Here is a 26,792-nt window from a genome sequence, read left to right as displayed (position 1 = left end):
AAATTAGAGACAGAAAGGGGGGAAGAGGAGAGATCAAAGATGAGCTGGAGGTCATCCGCATAATTGTACACGGTGACCTCCAGCTGCTGAAGAGCGAAAATGAGAGGAAAGATATACAGATTGAATAGCAAGGCGGAAAGAGAGGAACCCTGGGGAACACCACAGGTGACAGGGAGTGGGGTGGTTGTGAAGTCTCCTAGCCGGACCGCCTGGGTGCGGTCCCTCAAGAAGGAGGAAAGCCAAATCAGGGCTGAGCCCTCAATTCCAGCCGCCTTGACACGGGACAGTAAGATGGTATGGTCCACCGTGTCAAAGGCGGCGGAGAGATCGAGTAGTACCAGCGCCTGGTGTTAGTTATTATCCATACCCTTCCTGAGGTTATCCAAGACCGATACCACAACTGATTCGGTCGAGTGTCTGGGGCGGAAACCGGCCTGGCGAGAGGCCAGTCCCCCATTGGCCTCTACGTGGGCGCTGAGTACTGCGGTGACGTGGCGTTCCAGCACCTTGCCCAAATAGGGCAGCAGGGAAATGGGGCGATAATTGGCTGAGTTGGACGGATCAGCGCCACTCTGCTCGAATATTCCCCAACGGGTCCTCCATATTATTAATAAGCTTCCTGTATATCAAGGAGATCGTCTTGTCTGGGATGTACCCGTCTAACACGCGGTCCTCGAGCGGAGAAGCCTCTGGGAGTTCCTTATCTCCAGGTATTTAGGTAAGTAGAGCGTGTCTAATCTGTCGGTACTGGAAGTGTTCTTTATCATTCAGCCTGTACTGTTGTTTTAAAGATTCAAATGACTGCACACCGCCCCTCCCCACACATCTTTAATCTGGCTGATTCCAATGAGGTCCCACTTATCGAACCCCTTAGACCGCCACATGCTCCCCAGCTTTTCAGAACAAAACAGTGGGGTGGCCAGCGTCAATCTGCCCTCCCATCCCAAGCTTCTGGTTGCCGCGTGCCAAACTTGGACAGCATGCGCCGTTCGGCCCATCAGCGGGATCCTCCCGGGCCTAGCGTACAAGGCTTTCATGATATCTCCGCCCGGTGCCTGCCCACGATCCATAGCATAACCTGGGTCCCCAGGGACCCCATACACCATGTGGTTCACCGCTGCCAGATGTGAGGCCCAATAATATTTCCTCAAGTCCGGGAGACCGATGCCTCCATCGTACCGCGGGAGGATTAATTTGACATAAGCAATACGGGGCCTGCCTTCCCATAGGAGCTGCCGTTGAAGTGTCTCAATCCCCTTAAAATACGAAATTGGCACAGGATCCATTGTATTTTGGAGCACTTTCAGGAACCGAAGCAAGGCCGTCATCTTGAATAATACCGCCCTCCCGAGTAACGAGAGGGGGAGATCCCTCCAACGCTCCGCATCTCGTTTAAATCGATCCAAAGGGGGCCCAGGTTATTAGCATATCTCTTCTTCGGGTCTAAGGATATATAGACGCCAAGATACTTAAATCCAGTCAATTCAATCTTTATCGGGCATGACTGTGGGATCACCGGCGGCGCTCCCGACAAAACAAACAACATCGACTTTGACCAATTAATGGCAAACCCGGAGTATCTGCCAAAAATGGCAGGACATCCCAAAAATTACTCAATGACGCCCTGGGGTCCGTGAGATACAACAAAATATCATCCTCATACATACATCCTCATACCCATTCAGGTGTCCACCGCAGGCCACGTATCGACCGGTCCCCCCTGACCCATGCCACCAAAGGCTCCAACGCAAGAGCGAAAAGGAGAGGGGATAACGGGCACCCCTGCCTCGTGCTTCTCCCGAAGGAAAAATCTGCAAATTGACAATTATTTACGATCACCCTGGCCAATGGAGAGGCATACAGCAGTCGAACCGCGCCGATAAACACCGGGCCAAAGCCCAACTTGGCCATAACAGCAAATAGATAGGTCCATTCGACCCTGTCAAAAGCCATAGTGGCATCCAAGGAAACCAAGACCGCCGGCTCCAGTATCTTGCAGGAGCCACCCAGGATCCCATCTATCCTCCGCAAGTTTAGGGCTGTGTTCCCACGTGGCATAAAGCCTGACTGATCGGGGTGTATCAAGGTCGTAATTACTTTGGCCAATCTGGTGGTGAGTAGTTTCACCAAAATCTTGGGTTCCGCATTTAGGCGTGAAATGGGCCTATATGAGGAAGGAGTCGTCTTGGTCTTGCCCACCTTGTGAATGGCCACGATGTTTGCGACCGGTTAATCGTATGGAAGCTGGCCAAGCTCCCTACTCTCTAGAAACATGGCCCGAATATGTGGGGCGACCTTATGGGCATTCAGTTTATATAATTCTATCGGTATCCTATGTGAACCCAATGCCTTCCCAGACTTTATGCCTCTGATCGCCTGTGCGACTTTGTCATCGGTGAAAGAGGAGTCTAGGTACTCCCTGTTGTCTGCAGATAGACTCGGCATGCAGATATCTTTGATCACTTCCGCATTTTCGGCGTCTGTAAAACCCACCGAAGTATAGACTTCCTTGAAATATTCAGAAAATACCTCCGTCACTGCCTGAGGATTCTGATCCCGGCCCCTCTATCTCTGGTACCAACCTAGAGGCCATTTCACTCCGCTCCAACCAAGCAATCAGCTTGCCGGCCTTGTCCCCATGCTCATAAATTCAATTCCGCAGGGCCTGGTTTTGTGAAATTGCCCTCTCCCTAGAGAGGCCCTGATACTCCTCCTGCTTTAACTTCAGCAAGTGAAGATCCTCCGGGACAGCAGACTCAGCGACACGTTCCTCTAACCTGATCACTTCCTCCTCTACCCTAGTCACCTCCTCCTGTTGTTTCTTCTTCCTGCCCGCAACAAGGGAGAGGACCTCGCCCCTCAAAACCACTTTATACGCCTCCAATAGCAACTGTGCCGAGTCAACAGTATCAACATTCTCCTGGAAATAACAGTCCGAAACCCGGAGTATCTCTTTCTTAGTGGCCGGGTCTTTGAGCTGCCACTCTACCAACCATCTGCTGTCCGAGTTCAACCCGCAACCACATCGGAGAATGATCCGAAATGCCCCAGCCAAGATATCGTACGTCTCTAACTGTGCTTGCCATAGCGGCCGGTCTCAATAAGTAGTCCAATATGGACATACTTTTATGCGCAGCGGAAACATGAGTAAAGCACCTCTGAGTCGGATTACGGGCCCTCCAGCTATCAATCAACCCCAGCGTATCCAGGAAATCGGGAGCCACCTTTGCGACGGGGTGCGGATGCGCGCCGGGTGCCGATCTTTTCCCCCATCGAGTATGGCATTGACATCTCCACCCAGGACCAGTAGCCCCACGAGCAGTGTCAGAAAAACTGCACTTAAATCTTTGAAAGTGTCGGACTGAAGGCCGGGAGGTACATAGATTGACAGGAATGTGACTGTCTTACCTCCCAGCTGACCCGAGACCCCCACATATCTACCTCTCTGGTCAGACCAAGTAGCTTGGATGTCCAGCGGAAAGGAATTCTTTGTAAGGATACCAACTCCCCTAGAACCTGTTGTAAACCCAGCGTGTGCTACCAATTTATATCCTCCTTTATGGAGGGCCGTACACTGGTTCCCGACAAGATGTGTCTCCTGTAGTAATGCCACTTCTGGGGAGTGTCTTCTAATTAACTGATTCACCATGCTTCTCTTTACCTTGTCGCCTAGGCATTAACATTCCAGCTTAACACCCGTATCCCCAATCCCAGACTAGTACGTGACATTCACCCCACACCGCTAGCATATGATTGCATTGCTGTCACCTGAGGCAAAGAACAAAAACATAGCAAACCCCCGAACTGCGCCTGCTTTAACCAAAAAAAATAAACCAACCCTGGATCCCTCCTCCCTCCCTGCACCCCTGCTTAAGGCTTACGCCCATCCCCAACTAGCAGAGTGCCTGTCGCCCCTCACTCAAACCCACACTTCTAACTAAATATAGTAACGGGGAGGTGAATCGATGTACCACGTCCCCCCCAGCTCTATGACAATGAATAATTCGATGGTCCAGAGGCTCCCCCCGCTTCCCAGAGCTCCGCCCCTGTATTACAATACTACAGCTGTGACAGCCCCATAATTAACCTTATTCTCAGTGTCTCAATCTCACCGTCCGCTTTCACTCAGCCTTCTTGCTGATCACCCTCACCCTCCTGGCCAAGTCTCTCCAACTCGGTCGAGTGGAAGCAGTCTATCCAATCTGCCGCCACCTCGGGGTTACCAAAAAAACATGTTTTGCCTCTCGCCTCCACTCTCAATTTCGCCGGGAACATCATGCCATATCGCAAGCCCTTGTCTCTCAATTTCTTCTTTACCTACAGTAAGCTTTGATGTTGTTTCTGCACAAGTTGTGTAAAGTCTGGAAAGAAGGAGAGAGAAGGATTTTCGTACTGGATGGGTCCTCCCATGCGGGCCGCCTGCAGTATCGCATCCCGGTAACTAAACTTCAGGACCCTTGCTATCATCGGGCAGGGGGAGCCCCCGGCCTGGGCCTGTCCCCCGGCACCCTGTGTGCCCGCTCAACCGTGAAAGATTTTCCCCATCCATTGGCCTTAAGATGATTGAGAATTATATCTTCAACAAACAGATCCGGGGCCGGATTCTCCGCTTTCTCAGGGACCCCAAGGATGCGCACGTTGTTTCGTCTGGCCCTCCCTTTAAAATCGTCCAGCTTTCTTTCAACCAGAGACCGAGAGGCTTTATGATCACGCACCTCCTTCTGAAGTTGTGTCACATCCTCCGTTAGGCTGGCAGTCTTTATATCCAGTATTTTAACCTTCTCATTTGCTTTGGTAAGGTCCGCCCGGATGAGATTGACACCGTGTCCAATTTGCTATCGAGGGATTCCATTTTCTGTCCCAATGACGCCTGGACACCCTCAATAGCTGCCATCAAATCCGACAATGTTAAATCCATCTGCGAATCTGAGGTGTCTCCACTCGTAATGTGAGACCTTTTCGCTTCCACCGGCAATCCCTTCGGCATGGTATATCGGTCCAGCTTGTTGGACTGGACTGGCTTTGGACCTCTGGTTGCTCTGGGCACAGGCTTGTCAACATCACCCCTGGCGGCCATAGTGATTGTTCCCTGAGGTGAGTCGCCACTATGTCACCTCACCGCCTCGTGGGTCGAACTTTAAGTCAGACCCCTCCACAGGGCCGATTCTCCCGGCAGTTCAAAATTGCCGTCTGAAGCCAGACCGGCCAGTTGGTATCGCTCACGGGAAACAACTATCCCAAGGTTGGGAGTCGGCCACCAGAACCCCACGCCAATTGCACCCAGACGAGTGACGGCTCCGGCACCTCAGGGTCGACTCCAAAGCGCTTCACAGGTAGGAGCACCTACTAGCACTCAACAGGGCTCAACAGTCCCAGCCAGTCACGGGGCGCTCCAGGGCCCCCCTCAACGCTGCTCCGTGTGTCGACGATAGGACCAGGACATGCATGCCACCCATCGGAGGCAGTCAGCCCAGCCGGTTTGACCCGCCCCCCTCAGAGCTCACCATGCGAACTGGACCGTCACATCTTCCACTAGCATCCCCCACACCACACGGGGGTGGGGAAACGAACAGTCCCGGCCCCTCCGAGCCCGGCCACCACTCTCCGTGGTCAAATCTGGCTGTTCCAGCAAGGTCCCCATGTCGCAGTCCCCAGCAGTCTCCCTCCTCATTCCAGGGCGTCACTCTCTATCTCCTCGACTTTGGTCCCCACCAAAATCACGGAACCAGTAAGTCACGCAGATCCCGGCCACTCCCTAGCCAGCAGGGGGTGACCCTCTGCACCAATGCTGTGTCCTTGTCAATTATCACAAGGTGTCTCCAGCCGCTGATGCTGCTGTAGGTGCAGCGCATTCAAATAGGAGGTTTATTCACAGTCTCTCATGAGGGGGAGGGGAAGCACCTCTCACGCTGCCGGTCCCAATGGCACCCCCACAGCAAGCAGATCCGGAGACTCCCGATCGTCGGCATGGCAGCAGCCTCACAGCCCTCAATTTCAGGCCAGTCTTCTCTGCCCACCGAGCGCCGCTCCACTCTCGGCCCTGCTACGGCCCCCGTCACTCCAGTGGGGTCGGAGACATACACAGGTCCTCCGGCAGCACCACAGACAGCGAGCGGCAACCTGACGGACGGCAAGCCTTCTCTTCTGCCACACTCGAAGGCCGGCCCGGACACTTCCGGTCGCCGGCGTTCACTCTGGCCAGCCACGCTACTCGGGTCCTCGGCCTCGTCCGCCCAATGGCCGCAGCCTCCGCTTGACGCCGCTCCGTCCCCCATCACCGCCGCGGGACAAAAGTATCGGTCGGGACCTCAGCGGTATGTCAGCAAGCGGGCAAACTTCTGCAACCCCAGGATTATCTACATGATGACCGAGCTGGGGGCTAGCTACGTGGAGCCGAGGTCCTAAGCGGCCATCGCGCTCATCGCGTAGCTCCTCCTCATTACCATAAATATTTATGAATTAAGTAAATTATATTAATAAATAATGCTTTATTAATTAATTATCATTAATTTACTTCCCACCATATACCCCTACAAAACCCAAGACATGCACCCAAACTTTACCTTAAAACAAATGAATTACACAAGTAACATAAATTAATTTTCAAATAAATAATTATTATTAATAAAAAAATAGTTATAATAAATTTACTTCCCACCTTGTACCCCTATAAAACCCACAACTCGCTATGGTACTAAAAATCACTAAAATGTATTAACCTAAATTTAATAACTTCTACAAATTTAACAACTATATTAAAAAAAACATAAACAATAATTATACAAAACATTTATAACATATACATTTAAAGATGCATACTAAAATACATAACAATAGCCAAAAAATGATATTATAAACAACTAAATTTTTGTAAACAAAATTAATGATTTCGATATTTTCAAAAACGATATTTTTTTCCTTAAAATCAATATTCTTGACAATGATATTCCTGCAGACAATAGTTCTACATCACGATATTTTGGTATGACCATATTTTTTTCAATATTTTGTTAAATACCACTAAAGTCTTCAAACCATCATCAAAGCAGAGAGTCCTTGAAATAGCTCAGTTAGGTGAAGTAGGATAAAATAAGTAATAAAACAAATCAGTCTCAACCAATAGGTTACACCATAAGGTAAATACTCTATAGTTTCACTGCAATCACATTCATCCAACCCCACTTTAATACATGATAAACACATCCCTGCATTTCATACCAATGTACTATCAATGAAAGGAAGCCAACGCCTGCTGTGGGCTATGCGCTGCGGGACACGGGAATGGCAAGGCCGCATCACAAAACCTGATCATGGTGAGAGAGTATTGAAATAGAGTACTGAAATTTTGGGCGTGCAAGATGGATAGGTAATGTGTTCTGTGTAAGCATAAAAAAAGTTTGGAAAATCATGAAATCTTCCTATAAGCTCTGTCACAATCAAGTCAGTATTTCAAGATGAGATCAATAGTCAATGACAGGGTTATTTACTCACAACTGTTAATTGATGGTGCAAAACTCTCCAGCACAATACTATTTTCCCTTAAAAGTGGGTGTTCTATTTTCGCAAAATTAAGACCTAGGTATAAACAATAGAGAGTAACCTGTACAAGAGCTTGCTCAGACCAACAGAGGCGCTCCCTACTTGTAAGAAGACATAGGGGCATATGTGCATGCACTGGCGATAACTATCGCAAGTTAGCTGCAGTATTTTTATTGCTGCTTACCGCTGAACTCTATCACCATGTTTACTGCGTATTAACAAGCCGCCGCTACATGGCAATAGTATCAGGGATCGTGGTGAAGACTGCCGCTAACATTAGCGTGAAGGCGATATGAATTCTGGCGTTAGTCGGCGAAAAATACTGATAGGCTCATTAGCGGTAAAAAAATTCACATTAGTCAGCCCAACGTGAGTTTTTATGTCTCTAATGCAAAAAATGCCTATCAGTCAACCTCCAATAGAAAATAGGCATAAAAACCAAAAAAGTGCAGAATGGAACAGCCAGGCCCAACTGCAGCACACATCAACAACCCCTGCAAGCCACCCAACATCCAGGATGACCAGGATGAGAGCCAATATGCCTCGCTGGACCTGCTTCTGGAGCCTGGATGTCTCACTGGACCTGTGTCTGGAGCCTGGATGCCTCGCTGGACCTCCATCTCGAGCCTGGATGCATAGCTGGACCTGCGTCTGGAGCCTGGGTGCCTCTCTGGACCTGCGTCTGGAGCCTGGATGCCTCACTGGACCTGCGTCTGGAACCTGGATGGCTTGCTGGACCTGCGTCTGGAGCCTGGATGCCTCGCTGGACCTGCGTCTGGATCCTGGATGCCTCGCTGGACCTTGAGTGGGATGCGGAGGATCTGTGGAGTCATGAACCGCGACGATAGACAATCGCCCGTACCTGGTGGTGAAGTCTGGCAGGTCTCATGGAGACACGTTGCTGGCCTGTGTGGTAAGACCGCCTTGTGCACTGTGGAGCTGTTAATAGTAGAGACGCTCCTGCACCCCAACATAGGGAAGTCTGCACCACTACACTGGGGTGCACAGAGGGGATTACCAGTGGTGGGTGCCGCCTCTCTGTATCACATGGCTGGGCGCTGTGGCGGGTGAGGCCCCTGAGCTGCATAAAACTTGTATGGTGGAGGGGCTGCGCTGCTCTGCAACTTCACATCTACGGGGGCCCTGCTGCATCAACTGCATTGGGAGATTCACCTGCAGACTTGGCAGCAACTGCTATACCCAGGCTTGTGAAATCACACCTAGCTGAGACTCCTGCTGGCTGACTCACAGATTTGGAGAGAGTGCAGCGGATTGCGCCACAGTGTCAATGTCCAGGTAAGGAGAAGGTGGGACGCGCAGCACAGGACGCCTGGGGTTTGAGTCCCACAGGCCTAGCACACGTAGATGATGCACCCACAGTGCCGGCTCATCTGCTATGGCAGAAGAGCGTCGCCCCACTGCTTTCAAGCAGTGCAGAAGAGAAACAATCATTGCATGATGGCAACTTACTGATGTAATAGTGCTATGTTTCCTTTGCAGGTGGGAGGGTGGGTAGGACTGCTCCAAGCACGGAGCAGGGCATGGGCGGATTGGCATGCCCACTCAAGTGCACAATGACTGTTTGGTTGGTCCACTCAGGTCGCCCAAAACAGTCATGCGCACTTCCCTGTTCGTAATGCAGGTTGCATTACAGCCTGCATGGAGAAAACATGCCCACCCCTCCAGGCCCTGGCTGTATGTCTTGTCCCTTTGTCAATTACCAATCCACTGCCACATAGCAGCGTTGTGATTAGCTCAGGGGAGGGAGCCTGGCTGCCTACTTTCTGTTCCTGGAAGCAGACGCAGGAGAGCAGGAGCAATGAAGACACAGGACAGGGCTTCGAGGTAAGACTTCCCTCATTAAAATATTTACAACGCCCGCTCACACACACTCCCCCCCCCCCGCATCCACGCCCCATCCAGTGTTCTTTGCGGCATTTTCCACCTCCCAGCTGTCCAATCCCCCCCGCAGCACCTCTTAATGGCGACCGCTGTGCTGCCATGCATGGCGGGCGTACCACTGGTGTGCCAAAGGTATATATGGAGTTACAACACTGTGGCAGGGTATCAGAAATAGACAGTAGACCAAGTCGTTTTAGAGAGGGTTTTATTTACCAAACACTCTCCTCTGTCTGCTTGTTAGTCTTTCGTTGGCAAATGTTGCGGGATCCGTCTTGACCCTGTGAGTGGGAGCCACACTGGAGGGTCGGCCAAGCTCTGTGTGTTCTTGACAATACTGGTCTCCTGGGCCGGGTGTTCCGTGGCGGTAGCTGCAACCAAAAGAAAACACACAAAAAAGAAATAGCAGGACAGCTGTCCTATACTCTGGTTCCTATACCAGGGACTGGGGGTGAGGAAGCTACAACTCCATAGTGCTCAACGTGTAATCACACCACGAAGGCGAAGTCCGGTGCTCGGGTGCTCGTGAAAGAAGGGCAGGAAATTGGTTGTATATACAGGGGATATGTACATGGAGTAGCGATTGATGGAGGGGACTCAGTGTTACGCATTTGGGCGGTCTTTCCTTCCTACCCAGCCTGCTACCTTGCCCTGTACCTGTTCCAGCCACGCTCCTCCCCTGGGAACGTGGCAGGGTGACTCGTGGGGTCGTTAGCCTCCCGGCTTTGCAGCGCTGTTCTCGGGCCCCAAGCCTCACTCCTCGTCATCCATTTCTTCCTCGGTATTCCGGATTCTCGCTCTCGCTCTCCACTCCAAACCTCCTTCCTCACTGGTATCGCCGTATGGCTTCTCCCGGAGATTTTCTTCCTTTGACGGTCCGTGCGTGGTGACGTCATTCAGGGGAGGAGTCTCGTCCTGGAGGAAGCCCCAAATAAAGGTACCCGCTACTTGTTCTTCGTCGGTGTTTAATAAAGTTTGGATTTGTGGAAGCCATGTGTTCTGCTGAAAGGGGACAAGAGGGGGTAAGATAGGTATTGCCGACCAACATTCTCGTATATCTTCAGCTTCCTCATGGTGCCGACCCGCCCTGTCACAGACGCATACCATTATATCGCATTCCATTACAGTGCATACTAATACTAGGCGTATTGCAACAGAAGGAAAGGTGTTGGATTGCGGAGATGTAAACAATACTATTCCCACTTCAGTGAGTGCAACCATGAAAGTAACCCTTGCACCCCAAAGCAAACCCTAAAATTCATTTTTCAGCCCCCAAAACACACCATAAAAATCATATTTAACCCAAATGCACACCCAAATTTTCATATTTGACACAAATGCACACCCCAATTTTCATATTTGACACAAATGCACACCCCAACTTTCATGACTGACCCCAAAACCGACCCCAAATTTCTAATTTTACCCCATAATACACCCCACATTTAATCTCTGACACCCAAAACCCATACCCACCTTAAAGTACCCCATTACTGACTCACAATGTGTTATAATGGAATGAGATATAAAGGCACCTGCGTTGTTGGATTTGCGTTGTAAAGGCATTATGATGTAATGCCTGCGTTGTAATAGATATCTCCCGTGCCAAAGGCAAGCCATAGGCAAGCCCGTCTGCATCTGTCTACCCCAGTACCGCGCTCAGCACCAAGGACCCTTCTCTCGGACACTCCACAACTATGGCGCCAGCACCCTCCTCGCCATTAACTCTGGACGACACTTCGCCTGCCAGAACCAACAGCTGCATCCGGACCAAACATTGCCTTCACCATCACTGATGGCTACTAAATCACACGCAAGGACAACCCTGACCGTCCAGCAGGAAGTATTCACTTTACCTACAGAACCACACTCCAACTGACCACGCACTCTAATGACCCAACAGTGACCATGGAACACCTCAACTTCCAGATCCGGACCAACATTAGCCCCATCCTCTGCGGCAACCTCCTCTGCAAGACCCCCGGGCCGTGGACACCCATTTTCAGATTCCATTGTAGACTTCATTGCACACCAGGCTCTCCAATCCATCGAAGACATCCTACTCGGTGAACTCATGTTCCACCTGGACAACCCCAGTGACCAGATCACTACCCCCTCCTGGGATAGCTCTCCAACATCAGACTCAAGCAGCTAGTTTCCGCAGCAAGCTACATAGCAGGACACGGGGTTGAGCAAGTCTCCACCGCCATCAGGACCTTCAACTACAGCCACACCACCGGACTCTCCTGGACCGACCATCCTTGTGTACATCACGTCTTCACCAGGCCTACCGAACACAACTGCCATCATCGCCCCCCTGGCAGCTGGATTAAGGCCACCGAAGTACATCTCGTCAACTCCCTCAGCACCACCACTTCGCTAATGCTTACAGACGATGACACCGCAGCCTACAATCGCCACTGATGGATCTCCAACTGCGCCAAGATCCAGGCACCCCTCAAGAACGGCCCTGCGTCAGTACCTTACACATGCATATGGCAGGCGTGAAGGTGACGCAGTGCCACAGGGATAAGCTGGCCCCATGCATTGCTGGAGTTGCGTCATGGTTGTGACACGACTGCAGCAATGGGTGACTTTAGCCCAGATGGATACGTCAGGATTCCAGATGTATCTGTCATTACTTGCGTCTAGGAGCGCTGTCCAGTAAATACAGCGTATCCATGGTGTCGTAAGAAGGGGGTAGTGAAAACAGTTGCAACGCTCTCTTGTTGCAGTGCTGCAACACATTTCATGAGTGAGGCCCAGGAATGCGCACTATCCTATTGAGGGTGCGCAGTCCAGCCCTGCAGTTTTGGCGCACCCCAGCAACATTGCTTGCAGCACGGTCCAGCAACAAAACCTACTGAAATGAGGTCCCAAGGGTTATCTCCATTTTTCATACCAGCTATTTTCTGGTCCTAAAAAACTGCCTCTAACTGCAGTTAGAGGCAGTTTTTTTGGTCCTTCAAACTTAAGGAATCCCCTCGTAAATATTGCTAAGTGAAGTTACCAGCCTCTCTTGCATGTCATTATCGCTAACAGAAGTGGCGATCTTTATAATGGACGTTTTCGCCGGAAAACTACTGCTAACGGAGGTTAACGGCAGCTTGTACATAAGGCGATAAAAATCTCGCTGCAAAACCTTCAAAAAAGTTAACTCCTTGTACATATGGCCCGTAATGTTTAATTTGCGTTGATGGTTGCTGGGGTTGGGGACTGGCACTAATTTTTTTGGTACCAGGAATTATTTGCTATTATCATACTTTGGCCTAATGGAAGAGATAGAAAGACAGAAACGGGGGAAAGAATTATGGAAAAGAAAGGTAAAAATGGTGTGAAGAGATTAAAAGAAGCTGCATGTGTGTAAAGAGAAAGGGCAGTAGAGTAAAGAAAGAAAGGGGCAAGAAGTGAAATCAAATCTAGGCCTGGGCACCCGGCCACCCGGGCATTCAGTACTTAAAAAGATCTTTGGCCAATTTAAACTCTGATGTCTCACACTGTCATTAAACAACATATTTCTCATTGCTCATTTCAGATCTGTCCAAACCGCCCATCTCCTATGAGCTGGTGCAGAACGTAGAAGGAGATTACAAAATTACCTGCTCAGCACTCAAGGAAAAGACAGTGAAAAGATTTTTCCTGTACAAAAATGGAGAGAAAGCTCCTCTAACTGATCGCTCTCCTTCATCTGAGAGCCAGAGCGTTACTTTTCCAGTCAGCGCCGAGAATGCTAGAGATGGCACCAAGTACAGGTGCTCCTATCAGATCCAGGACTCCGGAGAATCTGTGGAATCCCCCCTCAGTGACCCCATTCAGATTGGGAAAGGTGAGTGTTGAATTGAAGAATGACACTTCAATGTAGGTTGCAACAGCTTTAATCCTTAAGCAAGCAGGTACACAGCTGACAGGTAGTCAGTCAGCATCAACTGAATAAATGTAGAACACACAGAGGAAAGTGGAACACAGTACACTTCATTCTAAAGAATGTGGAATGTGCAAGGTTAAAGGTACATAACATATTTACACAACATAACACATCCCCTTCGGAACGCAAAAACAAAAAAACATAAAATGTTTATAACACGCACCATCCCTCTTCTTTGAACAAAACAAACAAAAAACAAAAACAAAAAAAACTTGCTTTATAATAGAAAACTTTCAGATATATAATCAGCCAACCAAACAGGAGGCCTTTTTTCACGTCTAGGATTCCTGTTAGTGTTGAATGATTTCTGACTGGCACTACTCGAAACAGGAACACTGGGAACAGTCAAACTTGTCGAAACATCTTGATCAACTAAACCTGATACACTTGGAACAGCTAAATTAGAACTAACAACAACCTCATTGGAGACATTTACATTAGAAGATTCAGAAGAAGTTGAGCGCATCAGATCCTCCAAGTCAAACAAATTAGAGGATTTGCTAAAAGAGTGCAAGGAAACGGAATCAGAAGAATTGTTTTTGTTAAGAGAATCCAATGGATCACACCATTTAGCAATCCTTTTAAGATTCCACACCCGTCCATCAGTAAGACGAACAGAATTATTCAAGACCTCCACCACTTGGATAGGCTCATAAAAACGACTTTCCTCCTTCGGAGATTTGCAAGGTTTTTTTTACCCTTACCCACTGACCTACAACAATGTCAACATATTTAACATTATGCCTTGAATCATACCAAACTTTACTCTTTAGGTGTGAAGCCTGAGTTTTTTCTTTTACAAAATCTTCAGACCAGTTACCAACATTGGATTTGAACAACCACCCAGGAGTGAATTTTGTTTGTGGATTTCTACCACGCATAAGAACAAAAGGAGGAAACCCTGTGGCTTCACAAATAGAAGTTCTGTAAGATCAAACCATTTTTAATACCTGAGTTTCCCAATCCTTGTTATTAGCAGACATCTGAATTGTGTTTTTGATGACTCGGTTGAAGCGCTCAACCAGACCGTTGCTGTTTGGATTATACAAAGCAGTGCTTTTGTGCTTGATACCTAATCTATCAAAGTACTCTTTAGCCTTACTGGACATAAACTGAACGCCATTGTCACTTAATAAAACAGAAGGAAAGTGAAAGAATTATCTAGGAACTGTAAAACAGTATCAGTATCTGCTCTATTAACAATCTTTACAAAAGGCCATCTTGAGAAAAGATCCATCAACACCAAAATATACTTCTGGTCATTACCAATGGGACCCATAATGTCAATAGCTGTGTGTTCCCATGGTGAATTAGGTTCCACCATAGTGCCCATAGGAGGCTTACACAAAACCAAAGATTTATCAGCAGCCTGACATGATTTACAATTCCTCACAAATTTATCTATATCTGCGTCCATTCCAGGCCACCAAAAAGAAGTTTTAACAGTGCGTTTGGAATGGACAATGCCAAAATGTCCCTCATGACATAAAGCCATGATAGCTGAACGCAGCGTTTTGGGAGGAACGACCCTTTCACCAAACCAGATATTGCCTTCCCTGATACTTAGATCAAACCTGACCTCCCAAAAAGACTTTAAAGGATGTTTACTATCCACGTTTTTGGGCCAGGAAGCAGCTAGATGTGATTTCACTGATACTAATTCATTATCATTAAGATATTCTTCATCCCACTTCTCTTTAACAATACCTGTACCTTCCAGGTCTTGCACATACGCAACTTGGAAAGAATTCCATAAATCATCTTCACATTCTACAAGCTGTTTGGGCATTCTAGACAAAAAATCAGCTATGCAATTCTTTTCCAGGTACAAATTCCATCTTATAACAAAAATCTTGCAACTTAATGGCAAGTCTGGCTTCCCTCAGTGGTTAAAACTCTGAGTAACGGCTTGTAATCACAACGCAAAATTAATTTTGTACCCCACACAAAAGCTCTGAAATGATTCACAGCCCACACACATGCTAAAGTTTCTTTTTCGATGGTCGAATACTTTTCCTCAGTAGGTGATAAGGACCTAGACGCATAAACCACTATTTGTTCTTTTCCATTCGCCCCCACTTGAGAGAAAACAGAACCTAGTCCCTTGATGCTGGCATTGGTAGCAATAATGGTTTGTGCTTCAGGATTCAAACTTTTTAATGAAGCAATGTTTGTGATGCAGCTTTTTATGTCCTCAAAATCTTGTTCACACTCCACAGACCATACAAACTTGGTTTTGTTCTTCAAAAGTTGTCTAATTTTATACGCTCTGGTTGCAAAATTAGGAATGTATTTAGAACAAAATTCAGCTAACCCAATGAAGGACCTAACATCATCTTTCCCTTTAGGAGAGGGAGCGCATTTGATAGCGTCAATGAGGTTAGGCTTAGGTTTGATCCCTTCACAGTCAATAACATGACCTAAATAGGTAACATGATCACTGGCAAAAGTACATTTTGAAAACTCAATTGTCAGACCCTTTTCCTCCAAAATGCTTAAAACTTTTTCTAGAGTTTTATCATGTTCCTCCTTGTGTTTCCCAAAATGAGGATATCATCTTGGAAAAACTTTGTGTTTTTAATATTGGAGAACAACTTGTGCATTAAGCGCTGAAAAACAGCAGCTGCTGAAGCTAGGCCGAAAGGCATTCTCTTGAACTGAAAACAACCTTGCTGAGTTATAAAAGCAGTGTATTGCTTGCTGTCTTTAAATAAAGGAATCTGGTGGTATGCAGCAGATAAATCAATTGTGGTGACCACTTAGCACCATCGAGTAAAGCTAACATCTCATTTATTTTTGGTAAAGCAAACTGGTCAACCACAATATTATCATTCAAATGGCGCAAATCCACACAGAGTCTCAATTTTCCGTTTGCACGTTTCACCACAACCAAGGGAGAAACCCCAGCAGATGCCTCAATTGGCTCAATTATATCAGAGGAGACTAATCTATCAAGCTCAGATGCAACATCTTGTCTTAAGGCAATAGGGACGCTTCTGACCTTATGGATTTTGGAAATCGCATCATCCTTTAAGATTATTTTATGTTCAAAATCCTTTAATTTGCCAATTTTCTTCTGAAAAACAGAAGGAAATTTCTTTAGCAGTACATCACCGGTCTTAGTCCCTTCATCCATCACCAGAACCTTTTCAACTGAATTGGGATCAAGGATTATATGTAAATCAACCTTGATCTTTCCATCCTAAAACCGATGGTCCCTGTTTCGAAATGTATAACTTACCAAAAGATTTGCGATTCTTGAATTCAAATTTCAACCAACGAAAACCAATGATATCAATCTTCTCACCATTATAACCCTCAGGGTCAATATCAGGAGAAGATAAATTTGACCCTATTCGGTCAACAAAATTACTACGCCAAACATCCTCATTGACAATTGTGTAAGGAGAACCAGAATCCGCGTAGACTTTCCCATGTACACCTCCTATATGCATCCAACATTCAGGCTTATTGTCAACCAATAAACATCCATCCCGAATATTGAGAAGGAGTTTCTTTTTTAGGACTACTGCACATTCAGAAGCTTGATCACCACCACTGGATGACGAATTATTCTCAGAGTCTACATCCTCTTGAATGCATTTGACAGTCTTAGTCCTCCTTCTACATGCTTCAGTATAATGGCCATATAGACCACAAGCACCACATTTACTCTTCTTAGCCGGACACGACTTAGCAAAAGCCAAATGCTCAGAACTCCCACATCTGTAACATTTAGGAGTCTCACCACTCATTTTAGGTTTTACCCATGTTTCATTCTTTTGTTTGAAATTGCCGGTCTTTTTATAATTGGAGCTAACTTTAGCAACAATATCTTTTGTAGTGCTATCAGATTTCAAGGCACTAGCACACCTGCTAGAAGTTTCAGCTTTACGAACTAAGGCTAAGATGTCATCTAGACAAGCGTCACCATTCTTCCATAAACGTTCCTGAATTGCAGGATTGTTTGCATGCATGACAACCTGATCACGAATCAAATCATCTAATAACACACCAAATGCACAATCATTCCCCATCTTTTTTAACTCGCCAACATAGTCATCAACACTTTCATTCTTGGATTGCTTCCTCTGAAAAATTTATACCGCGTAATACCAATACAAACCTTGGGGGCAAAATACTTATCTAAATTCGACAGAGCAATAGTAAAAACATTACTCTCACCAGCCCCAACAATAGGTTTGTTCATCTGATCATAGCACTTAAGACCTTGTGGACCTAAAGAATGCAAAAGGATGCGTTTTTTTTGTTCTGCAGACATTTTGCCATCAGAGTCCACAGTCTCCATGTAATTCAGAAAGTAGTCCTTCCACTCCAACCATTTCAACTCTGGTGAAGAACCTTTGGACCAAACGTCTTGCGGATTACTCAAAGAGAAAGTTTGTTGACTCATTTCCAAATAAAATAAAATAAAAAAATGAGATGAATTCCGGTGGAATTGTTCAGTGAAAGAGAAAAAATAACAAATATTTACTTGCTAAACAAGAGAGTTTGAATAGTCTTTCCTTCACAGTCCTTTCTTCACCACCAGTGAGTTTAAAATCCGGGAAATGTAAAAGTTCGTAAAAGCAAAAGAAATGCCAAAATGTCAAAACGTTTAATTTCTTAAATAATATACGAAATGATTGGCAATACCTTAAAAATGCTTTGAATAGCCACTTCCCTGTGTGACTGAATCAGCTGAATTCACTTGTGTCAGTTAGATAGTTTTCCGACTACGAGTAGGCTAGACCAATCCAAAATGGCCGCTGCGTATGACGCACGTGTTCACGTTGAATGTCTGACGTAGGAGCAAAAGACGCTGGAGATAGCCTAAGAACTTGCGAGCGTGCGGATGAGGACAGCATCAGAGGCAGTCACGCGCGAAGACTCCACAGAGCATTATTAAAAATGCAACGGTAAGAGATCCAATGCACGTTAGCTCTAACAAGTGTCAATATTCATTTAAAATAAATATTCACAACAGTTCCACAAAGCACAGGGAACGTGCTCACCGCCCAGAAGCTCGAAGGTTTTTTCCGATTTCTTTAAAGGCACCTCCAGATACTTCGTAACGTCGTCTCTGCTTGCAGATGAATAAAAACCGAATTTTTTTTTTAATTGAAGAGTAGAATATCCCGATCATCGCCACTTGTTGAATTGAAGAATGACACTTCAATGTAGGTTGTAACAGCTTTAATCCTTAAGCAAGCAGGTACACAGCTGACAGGTAGTCAGTCAGCGTCAACTGGATAAATGTAGAACACACAGAGGAAAGTGGAACACAGTACACTTCATTCTAAAGAATGTGGAATGTGCAAGGTTAAAGGTACATAACATATTTACACAACATAACAGTGAGCTGTGTGTGTAACCTTTTATGTTTAAAGACGGAGAAAACTCAGGTGGATAAGAGAAACGCAATTTAATTTGAAAGGAAGCCCCTTGATTTTTTTTCTGTTTACAAAAAGAGGCTTGCTTTGGACAATGTGTATGCAACGCCTGTGAAGTTTTCCTTGTCAACAGGAACCACCAGTAAGGAAACTTTAGGTAAGTTTTAAGAATGATTAATTTCCAGTAGATCATCAACGAGTCATAAATCTTCCAAGAGACCAGCCTGCAAAATATCAACATTCCAGTATAGAAGCTTGGAAACTAATAAGTGGCAGTCAAGTGATGTAAAACTAGAGCGTGAACAATAGCAGTAAACACATAATAATGATATACATTCCCTTTCCTTAAACGATGGCCAATGAAAATAATTTGGAATGCACATGAAATGTAAATTACAGAAAAGGGAATGAGTACAAAGCAAACATCAACAAAATAAAACAATTCATAAACATTCCCCTATATCAGTGTTCAAGTTCAAGTTCAAATAACTTTATTCGATTGTTAACATTACAATCATAAAAGCACAATTCATAAGCATACAGTTAAAAACAAATAATCCATTTCATTTGTGAGACGAGAATTTACATAGACAATATAAAACAAGAGTAACAGGCAGAATAAACACTTTAGGAATATAAATAGTTACAGCAAGCTAAAAAAAAAGTTAAAAATACCTAACAACAGCAGCATGATTATCCCTCCATACTTTTCCTGAAAATAATTGCTAATTTCAGAAAACTGCATACAAATAAAGTGCAGTCACAGTTCAGAAGTTGAAGGTAGTAAAGTGCTGGTTTAATCTGTGCAAATTTCAGTTCTTTGAGGCATGGTTTTAGATATAGCCTCCGGGGTACTATGTAATAAGGACAAATAAATAAAAAGTGTGCCAGATCTTGCAGAGACTTTCCGTCGCAGCCGCAAGCTGGCAACACTTGACCTCGATGGGCCCCACTCGGTACCGCCAGTAAAAGGTGAAACAAGTCAAAACGGAACCTTGTTAATAGATAACGTTCATACCCAGTCATAGGCCATGATAGATATGGTTCCATTTGTAGACAGGTTTTAAGTAAAGCGTGTTTCCTAACACTGTCTTTCTGTATATCAGTGTTTCCCAAACTTTGTAGCCCCAAGACCCAATTTTCAGAACACAAACTTTCGCCAAACACCTAGCTTTAATAGATGAGATAGGCAATTTTTTTAATATAACTAAAACATTGTGTGGCACAGCACTGTAATTTAAAGACAGCACGTTTTCAATTGAAATGTCCACTATATTTGCACAGATATACAGTTTTACTAATTAATCAATTTTGCACACAAAAGATAATGTGGGGAAATCGGTTTCAGTTAATGCTTATTTATTTGGGCATCACCAAGTAAAGCGTCCTGGTTTGTTTTGAGCCTATTAAATTCTTTCTTCCCTTACCATTCAGAATTACATAAAATGTGCATTATTTTTGCTTCACTGACTGCTGTATGTGTATACGTATTTACATTTTGTTGTGTGTTTAAAAAATGACACCTTACAGCCTTTTCATTTACACTCTCTGTACCTCAGCAATATTGTCACAAAATCTACTTTACTTTTCTTTCCGTGACTGCAAAGTGAGAGGAGTTTGTAAAAATCAATCCCTATGTTAGACAAGCATAGGTCTCGCTTTTGGGACCTTATAAGTGTTTAGCCAGAGCTTTTGGCTTTGCCAGTGTCTTTGAGCTATGTTGTAGAGCAGCATGGGTGATGTGCAGAATGTTGAAAAGTTATAATAAAAAGGTTATATTTTTAGAACGTAGCTTTCACGCTGAGGAGCATCATGGCGCTGTGCGGATCCCTAACGGGCACAACTAGAACTAAGAGGGTCAGATGAGTGATCTACATAGAGCGTCAGGGGCAGAAAAAAATCCAGGTTTTCAGAGCCATCCTAAAAGGGTCTCAGTTTGGATGAAACGTAGATGGTTGGGGAGCATATTCCAAGCTTTGGTCCCAAGTATAGCAATAGATTTCGCACCCTTTGTGATATACCTGAAATCAGGGGGCTTCAAAAGATTTACATTGGATGATCAGAGTGTTCGGTGTGTCACATAGCTAGCAAACCTGGCCCGAAGATAGTGGCAGCCTGTGGAATTAAAAGCTCTGAAAGTAATTATTAGGATTTTGAACAAGACTCGTTTATGACTGGACAGCCAATGAAGTGCATTAAGGGCAGCTGATGAGCTTCTAGGCCATTTTAATACTAATCGGACGGCTGGATGTTGCACCATCTGTAATTTGTTTAAGACCGATTTATGGGTTCCTGCTTAAAGGCTGTTGCAGTAATGAAGTCTAGAAGTGATTTAGGCCATTGCAATTATTTTCCTGGCCATGTAGGGGACAAGATCGAAAAACTTTTTTCGAAAAACGTGATTTTATCTGAAAAAACAGATTCCTTACCGCCATCACTGTGTTTGGAGGGTGGGGGGTATCTGTGGGCCACCATAAGCTGCGTTAGAAGGTATTAGATGTCCCAAGTGGCATGATTTAAATTTTTTCCGAATTATGTTTTAAATGATTAACTTTCATCAAGTGAAAAACCACAGTAAGACACCGACGAAGATTTTCTTCAGCAAGTGTGGTGTTTTTATCTAGTACCAGAATTAATTGAGTATCATCTACGTACGAGATTATCTCAATGTTAAAAGCCTATATCAGACTAATGAGGGAGGCCATGTAGGCGTTAAAGAGCACTGGGCTGAGAATGGACACCTGTGGAACCCCAAAGAGCAGGGTGGTCTTCTACTGACTGATATTGGCCAAGAATAACAACTTGGCTTCGATTTTTTAGTAATTATTTTAGCCAAGCCTAGGCAAGATGGAAATGGCATATTATTTGAGTGGCCCAGTAGGATGCCATGTGAGACCATGTCAAAAGTTGGTGATAAGTCTAATAAGACCAGCACAGCATTTTCTCCCTGGTCTAATGAAGATTTAAGGGCTTCGGCAGCGTACGTAAGCATTGATTCCGTTGAGTGCTGAGGCCTGAAACATGATTGATTGGGATGTAGAATGTTCGCCACTTTTACGTATGTCATCAGTTGAATATTTACTAGATTCTGTAATTTTACTAAGGCTTGGAAGCAGGGAGATGGGACAAAGATTAGTAAGAGGGGTGGGATCTGCAAGTTGCTTTTTCTGGAGCGGTTTGACTGATGCAATTTTCCATTAGTTGGGTACTTCTGCATGAGGGAGAGAGGCGTTTGTTAGGTTATTAATGATTGGAGTAATGATATCCATAATAGCATTTATAATCTGAGGGGGACATGGTTCAAACAGAGATCCTGATTTACATGCAAGTATGGCCTGGTGGGATTGTTCTAGGCTAACAACTTGAAAGGCCTGGAGAGGCAGTCTGTCATCTCTTAAATTAGAGGGCACTTCTATAGGTGGAACAGGGACTGCAGGAAAATCTATTTTCTAGCGATTGGACATTCTGTAACTCGGCGATGCGATTGCAAAGAGACTGTGAAGGGGAATCTCTTGTTGAAGGATTGTAGGGTTGGTAAAGGAATTTACTATCTTAAAGATAGTTTTTTGATCTGGCATTGCGAAATTAAGTAAGTTGGTAAAATAGGATTTCTTTACAGCTTTGATCTGTTAGTGGTATTTTTAAGGCCGCTTTAAACAAGGATTGTTCTTCCAGTTTGTAACTTTGCCGCCATTTGTTTCCTGAACTGGCTGTGTAGTTCCCTCATGGTTTGGGTGTACCAAGGGGCGGAGCGTTTCTTAGGCAAACGATTTTTCAGTAAGATTGAAGGGGCAAAAGTATTGCTAAGAGTGGATAAGCATTTATTATCCACTGATGGGTCCCCTGTCATCCTGGACCTGCGGCCCAAGGCTTCTATACTAAGGTCTAGAGAGGCTGCCATATCGTTCCACTTGCGTCTGGTATTCTGAATAATGGGGGTGTGGCCAATAAAGACATTCATATGCTGACACCTAATTTCAAAAGTTACAAACTTATGGTCAGACCAGGTGAGGCTAACTGGGACATTAACTATGAGGCTTGTGAGATTTGAGCAGATGCCATCCAGGGTGTGTCCTGCAATGTGGGTGGGTGTAGATATTTGCTGATTCAAGCCAAGAGTTTCTACAATTTCCAGGAAGTTAGTTGCACCCAGTTCATTTTGCACGTCTAGGTGGAGATTAAAATCTCCCAGTACAGTACAATTGGAGAATCTAAGCGTTAGCGAACCCATGATATATCTACTGCTGTTCTAAACACTCAAATAAGGGCCTGTTGGGTGGTATAACAGGGATCCTGAGAAGTAAAAGGAGTCCTCTAATTGGAAGCAGTATCCAATGCTTTCTGCACCTTTGAGGTCAGTTCATTCAAATGGGGAGCATTTCAGTGTAATGAGATAAATAATCACAAGCCCTCCTCCCCGTTTTTCTGGCCTATCTATATGAATTTGATAGCCAAGGGGAGGGCAGAAACAATGTCAGGGTTACACAATGCTTTAAGCCACGTTTCCATTAAAAAAAAATCTAGATTATCATCTAAAATAACATCATAGATATTTTGAGCATGTGTACATAGTAATCTAGCATTAATAAGACCTCCCCGTAGATAGTTTGAGGTTGGGATGTTACTAATAGGTGTTTCCTGTACGGGGGTAAGTATGTTTTTACAGGCCTTACAGCAGATGGCGACCTTCCATTTTGTAACCCCAAGTTGGATTTTGCATTTGTATGGTGTTTTATTTAGGGCAAGAAGAGATTTTCTAGTCATACACATACCTGGTGAAAACTGGGCAGCGTTTCTGCCGCAGGCCATGCTCCTGACACGGATGGGCGCAGACGGGCTTGCCTTTGGCGCACACATTAAATAATGTGTGTGCCACCAACCACTAGACCGTTATGTGCAGACAATGGCTGCACTTCTGTGAGGGATCCCCCCACCTCAACCACCCCAGAAACTGATCTGGAAGGCAGGCAGTTAAACCAAGTAGCAGGCGGAAAGGAGGCATGACAAGCCAGAAAGCGAGAAGACTCCTAAACCGCAGGTAAAGCTAAGAGTGGAAAAGTAAATATCACCCAAGAGCGGCTAAAGTGCAACAAGCTGAGTGAAACGGGCTAGTCCCAAAATAACATACATCGAAAACAAATTCAGGTAGATTCAGGTTCAATTCAAAACGATGGACAGTTTAAAAACAACACCTTCCCCCACAAATTTGAAATGCTAAGGAATTCAGTGGTTAAAAAGATTAAAATGAAGTCCCCCGTTTGAGGGAGTACAAGCTAAGTTTGTGTAGCGTGCCAAAAATGACAATATATTCAATAAGACAATAAGACATTATTGTTTAGGCAAGACTTAAAAATTGAGGTACTGCATTTTTTTCAATGGCTGCAAAAAGATCCTAATTTACTAAAAAATGCAGCAACATGGGCTGCTGCACAGTGGAAGGTCCTTCCCAAAGGTTGACTGGACACCCCTTTTAGTAGTTTATTGCTGTATTTGAATGTCAAAGTGGTACTAATAGGGTAATACTGTTACAAAATATGCTACTGAATTTGGCATTTCTTGCTGTATAATTTTGTTACCCCTGCCACATAATTTGGTCCTCTCTTGTGAGATAATTCCAGTGGACCTGAGTATAACCAAATGCTATTTCAATTATGAGAGTAGGCAACTGCAGTGTTTCTATATAATAATGGATTAACAACACTTGCCACATAGCTCTAGCCCTATCATTTGCAGTACTCAGCAAAACACATTTAATTTATAATTGAAAGGGATCAAAAGTAACCACAAACAAGCATTTGCAATGCAATAGGTCTCGCATTTAAGTGAGTTTGAGCTAGCGACATTGTAAATGACAATGCATTTTATTTTTGTTTCCGTTTCTAAAAGATAAATAAAAGGCATTGTTATTCACAATGCCGACAGCTTAAACTCATGTAAATGTGAGACCTATTGCATTGCAAATTCTTGTTATTAAGAACAGGGGTGTTCATCTCTCAGGCATGCATTATATACTGTAATGGAACACTGACCCACTCTAAAACAAAAATGATTTGGGGGTGGGCCATTGTCAAACTGTATTTCTTTCGTGACCTTTATTTTTATTCCTGACAAGAGTCAGCTAATAAAAGCTTACAAACGGAAACACGGTCATCTAGAGCTAACGTACAGCTGGAATTGTTGTCTATGTTCCGTTTTGGATTTAACTGGCAAAAAAAACTGGATAGTGAAAAAATTGACACACATTCATCATCACTAATAAATGCAATAAACTTTGGGATTTGACTAGGCAACGAATCTCCATAAAGCTAAAGACTAATAAATTGGGAAATCCACACACATCTCTAAAACTAAATACCACTATTAGCCTCACAGCTACACTGTAACTGGTTTTTTAACTGAAACAAGATCCTGAAAAATAAATATTAAAAGCCTCACCGAGAGCATGTGTTTAACACAGTGTTTCTGAGCTTACAAATATCGCGCTCTGCTCGCTATCCGGCAAAGGTTAAGTATTTAGATGGCAGTGAGATAAGCAGTCTCCGGAGAATTTAATGACCCAGGGATGAAAGCTAGGGGGTACACACAAAGTTATCATACTTCGCAATGGAAACGAAAACTAGGAGAACACAGCATCACTGAAGAAGGCATTGTCACGAAGGTGGACTATTACTTGTGGAGGATGTGGCGTTAAGGCCAGAGCTGCTAACTTTAGACCTGAGGAATCAGGTTCAAGTCTCAGTGTCTGCTCAACATCCTGTGATTCTGGGCAAATTACTTAATCACCTTGTGCCTAGAAATAACAATACTGCTGCACGCCTGATTTCTCTAACTAAAATCTCCCTTGTGTCGTATACACCACCACCCTGTTCTTTCTGCCCCTGTCCTGACTCTCTATCTAACAACCCCCACCTCACCCCGCCACTCCCCTCCTCCCATACACACCCTCCCCCCCCACCCGCTACCCCACCATAGCCGTAAGTCAGAGTTGAAACCGGGACTGGTGCGCACAGCTGGAGAGGTGTAGGCAGGGCGAGCCCAGACGTCCCGGAGACGGGCTCAGCTCTTTGCACTTTCCCTTGGTATTAAGGCCCCATCGACGGCTCCCTACTCTTTTTGACTGCTGCCGGCACAGGTAAAACCGCGCTGTCTCCCTTCCCTGGAGCTTTTGGTCCTCTAAGCGCATTGAAGCCGCGTTTAAAATCTGGAGCCGCACGGTTAACGGTACTCTCTGCATGCCCACTGCAAGCCACTTCTGATCTTTGCCGTCAGGAGGGCTCTCGGATAGTAGTGCACAACGAGGGTACTTGAGTCTTACTGCATGCACGCTGCAGCCCACCTCTGCCCCTGTCACTAAGGGGCCTCTTGAGCAATGTACAAGGGTGTTTGCGCCGGTCTCTCCTCAACCCACCCCCACCTCTGATGTAGCAGTAAGAGGACTCCTCCTGTTTCGCTGCAGGACATACCCACAGCAAGCCATCCTCGCCCTTGGCTGGGAAGGGGTGGGGCGAGGCTCAGAAATTCGGCACGTCTGAGGAGTGTGCTTTTCCGCTGCTGCACGCCCTGCCACCTCCTGATCTGCACTCCACCTCGCAGCGAGCCATCCTTCCCCCATTTAACTTTTTTTCTCGCTTCCTTTGTGTTCGCTTATTACGAATGTGTACTTGGATGGAAGGCACCTTTTATTCTGTACTTTAATGCCAACCGCACACGTCCTCCACCACAAACATGCTCTGCCCTCATACTGCGCATTGTCATCTCCACAGAAATACACTGCACTCCCTTGCATATACTGCACGGCACGTGAATGAAGCGCGTGAATGTCGAGTATTTACAACAATCATGCCTTTGCGCGCCTGGCGTGTATGAAGAAATGAAATAATCGCCTGACACGCTGTAACTCCTAAAACAAGCGTTTCCCAGCCATGCGCCATCATGAAATAATCGCACAGAAATCTAGTAGCTTGATAAACCAGCAGTGTGAATAATGTGTGACTTTCAAATGCGTAGAGCTCACCATGATGTAAAGCGCCTCAGCC

At 45.3% G+C, this 26,792-nt stretch overlaps 1 protein-coding gene across 3 annotated transcripts in view; it reads left to right on the top strand.

Moving 5' to 3' along the window:
• Positions 1 to 26,792, top strand: part of LOC147701646 (osteoclast-associated immunoglobulin-like receptor) — a 909,258-nt gene that overhangs the window by 489,535 nt on the left and 392,931 nt on the right. For 2 of the 3 annotated variants that reach the window (XM_086930267.1, XM_086930266.1), the window contains one exon: positions 12,974 to 13,264. The exons of the other annotated variant lie outside the window; for it this stretch is intronic. In XM_086930267.1, coding sequence (XP_086786393.1) covers positions 12,974 to 13,264 — 291 coding nt within the window. The remainder of the gene's footprint in view (positions 1 to 12,973; positions 13,265 to 26,792) is intronic. 3 annotated transcript variants of the gene reach the window in all.

This window comes from Lissotriton vulgaris, chromosome 7, assembly GCF_964263255.1.
Source record: "Lissotriton vulgaris chromosome 7, aLisVul1.2, whole genome shotgun sequence".
Lineage (NCBI taxonomy): Eukaryota > Metazoa > Chordata > Amphibia > Caudata > Salamandridae > Lissotriton > Lissotriton vulgaris.
The sequence above is the reverse complement of the archived record's forward strand: the minus strand, read 5'-3'. Positions and strand labels throughout refer to the sequence as shown.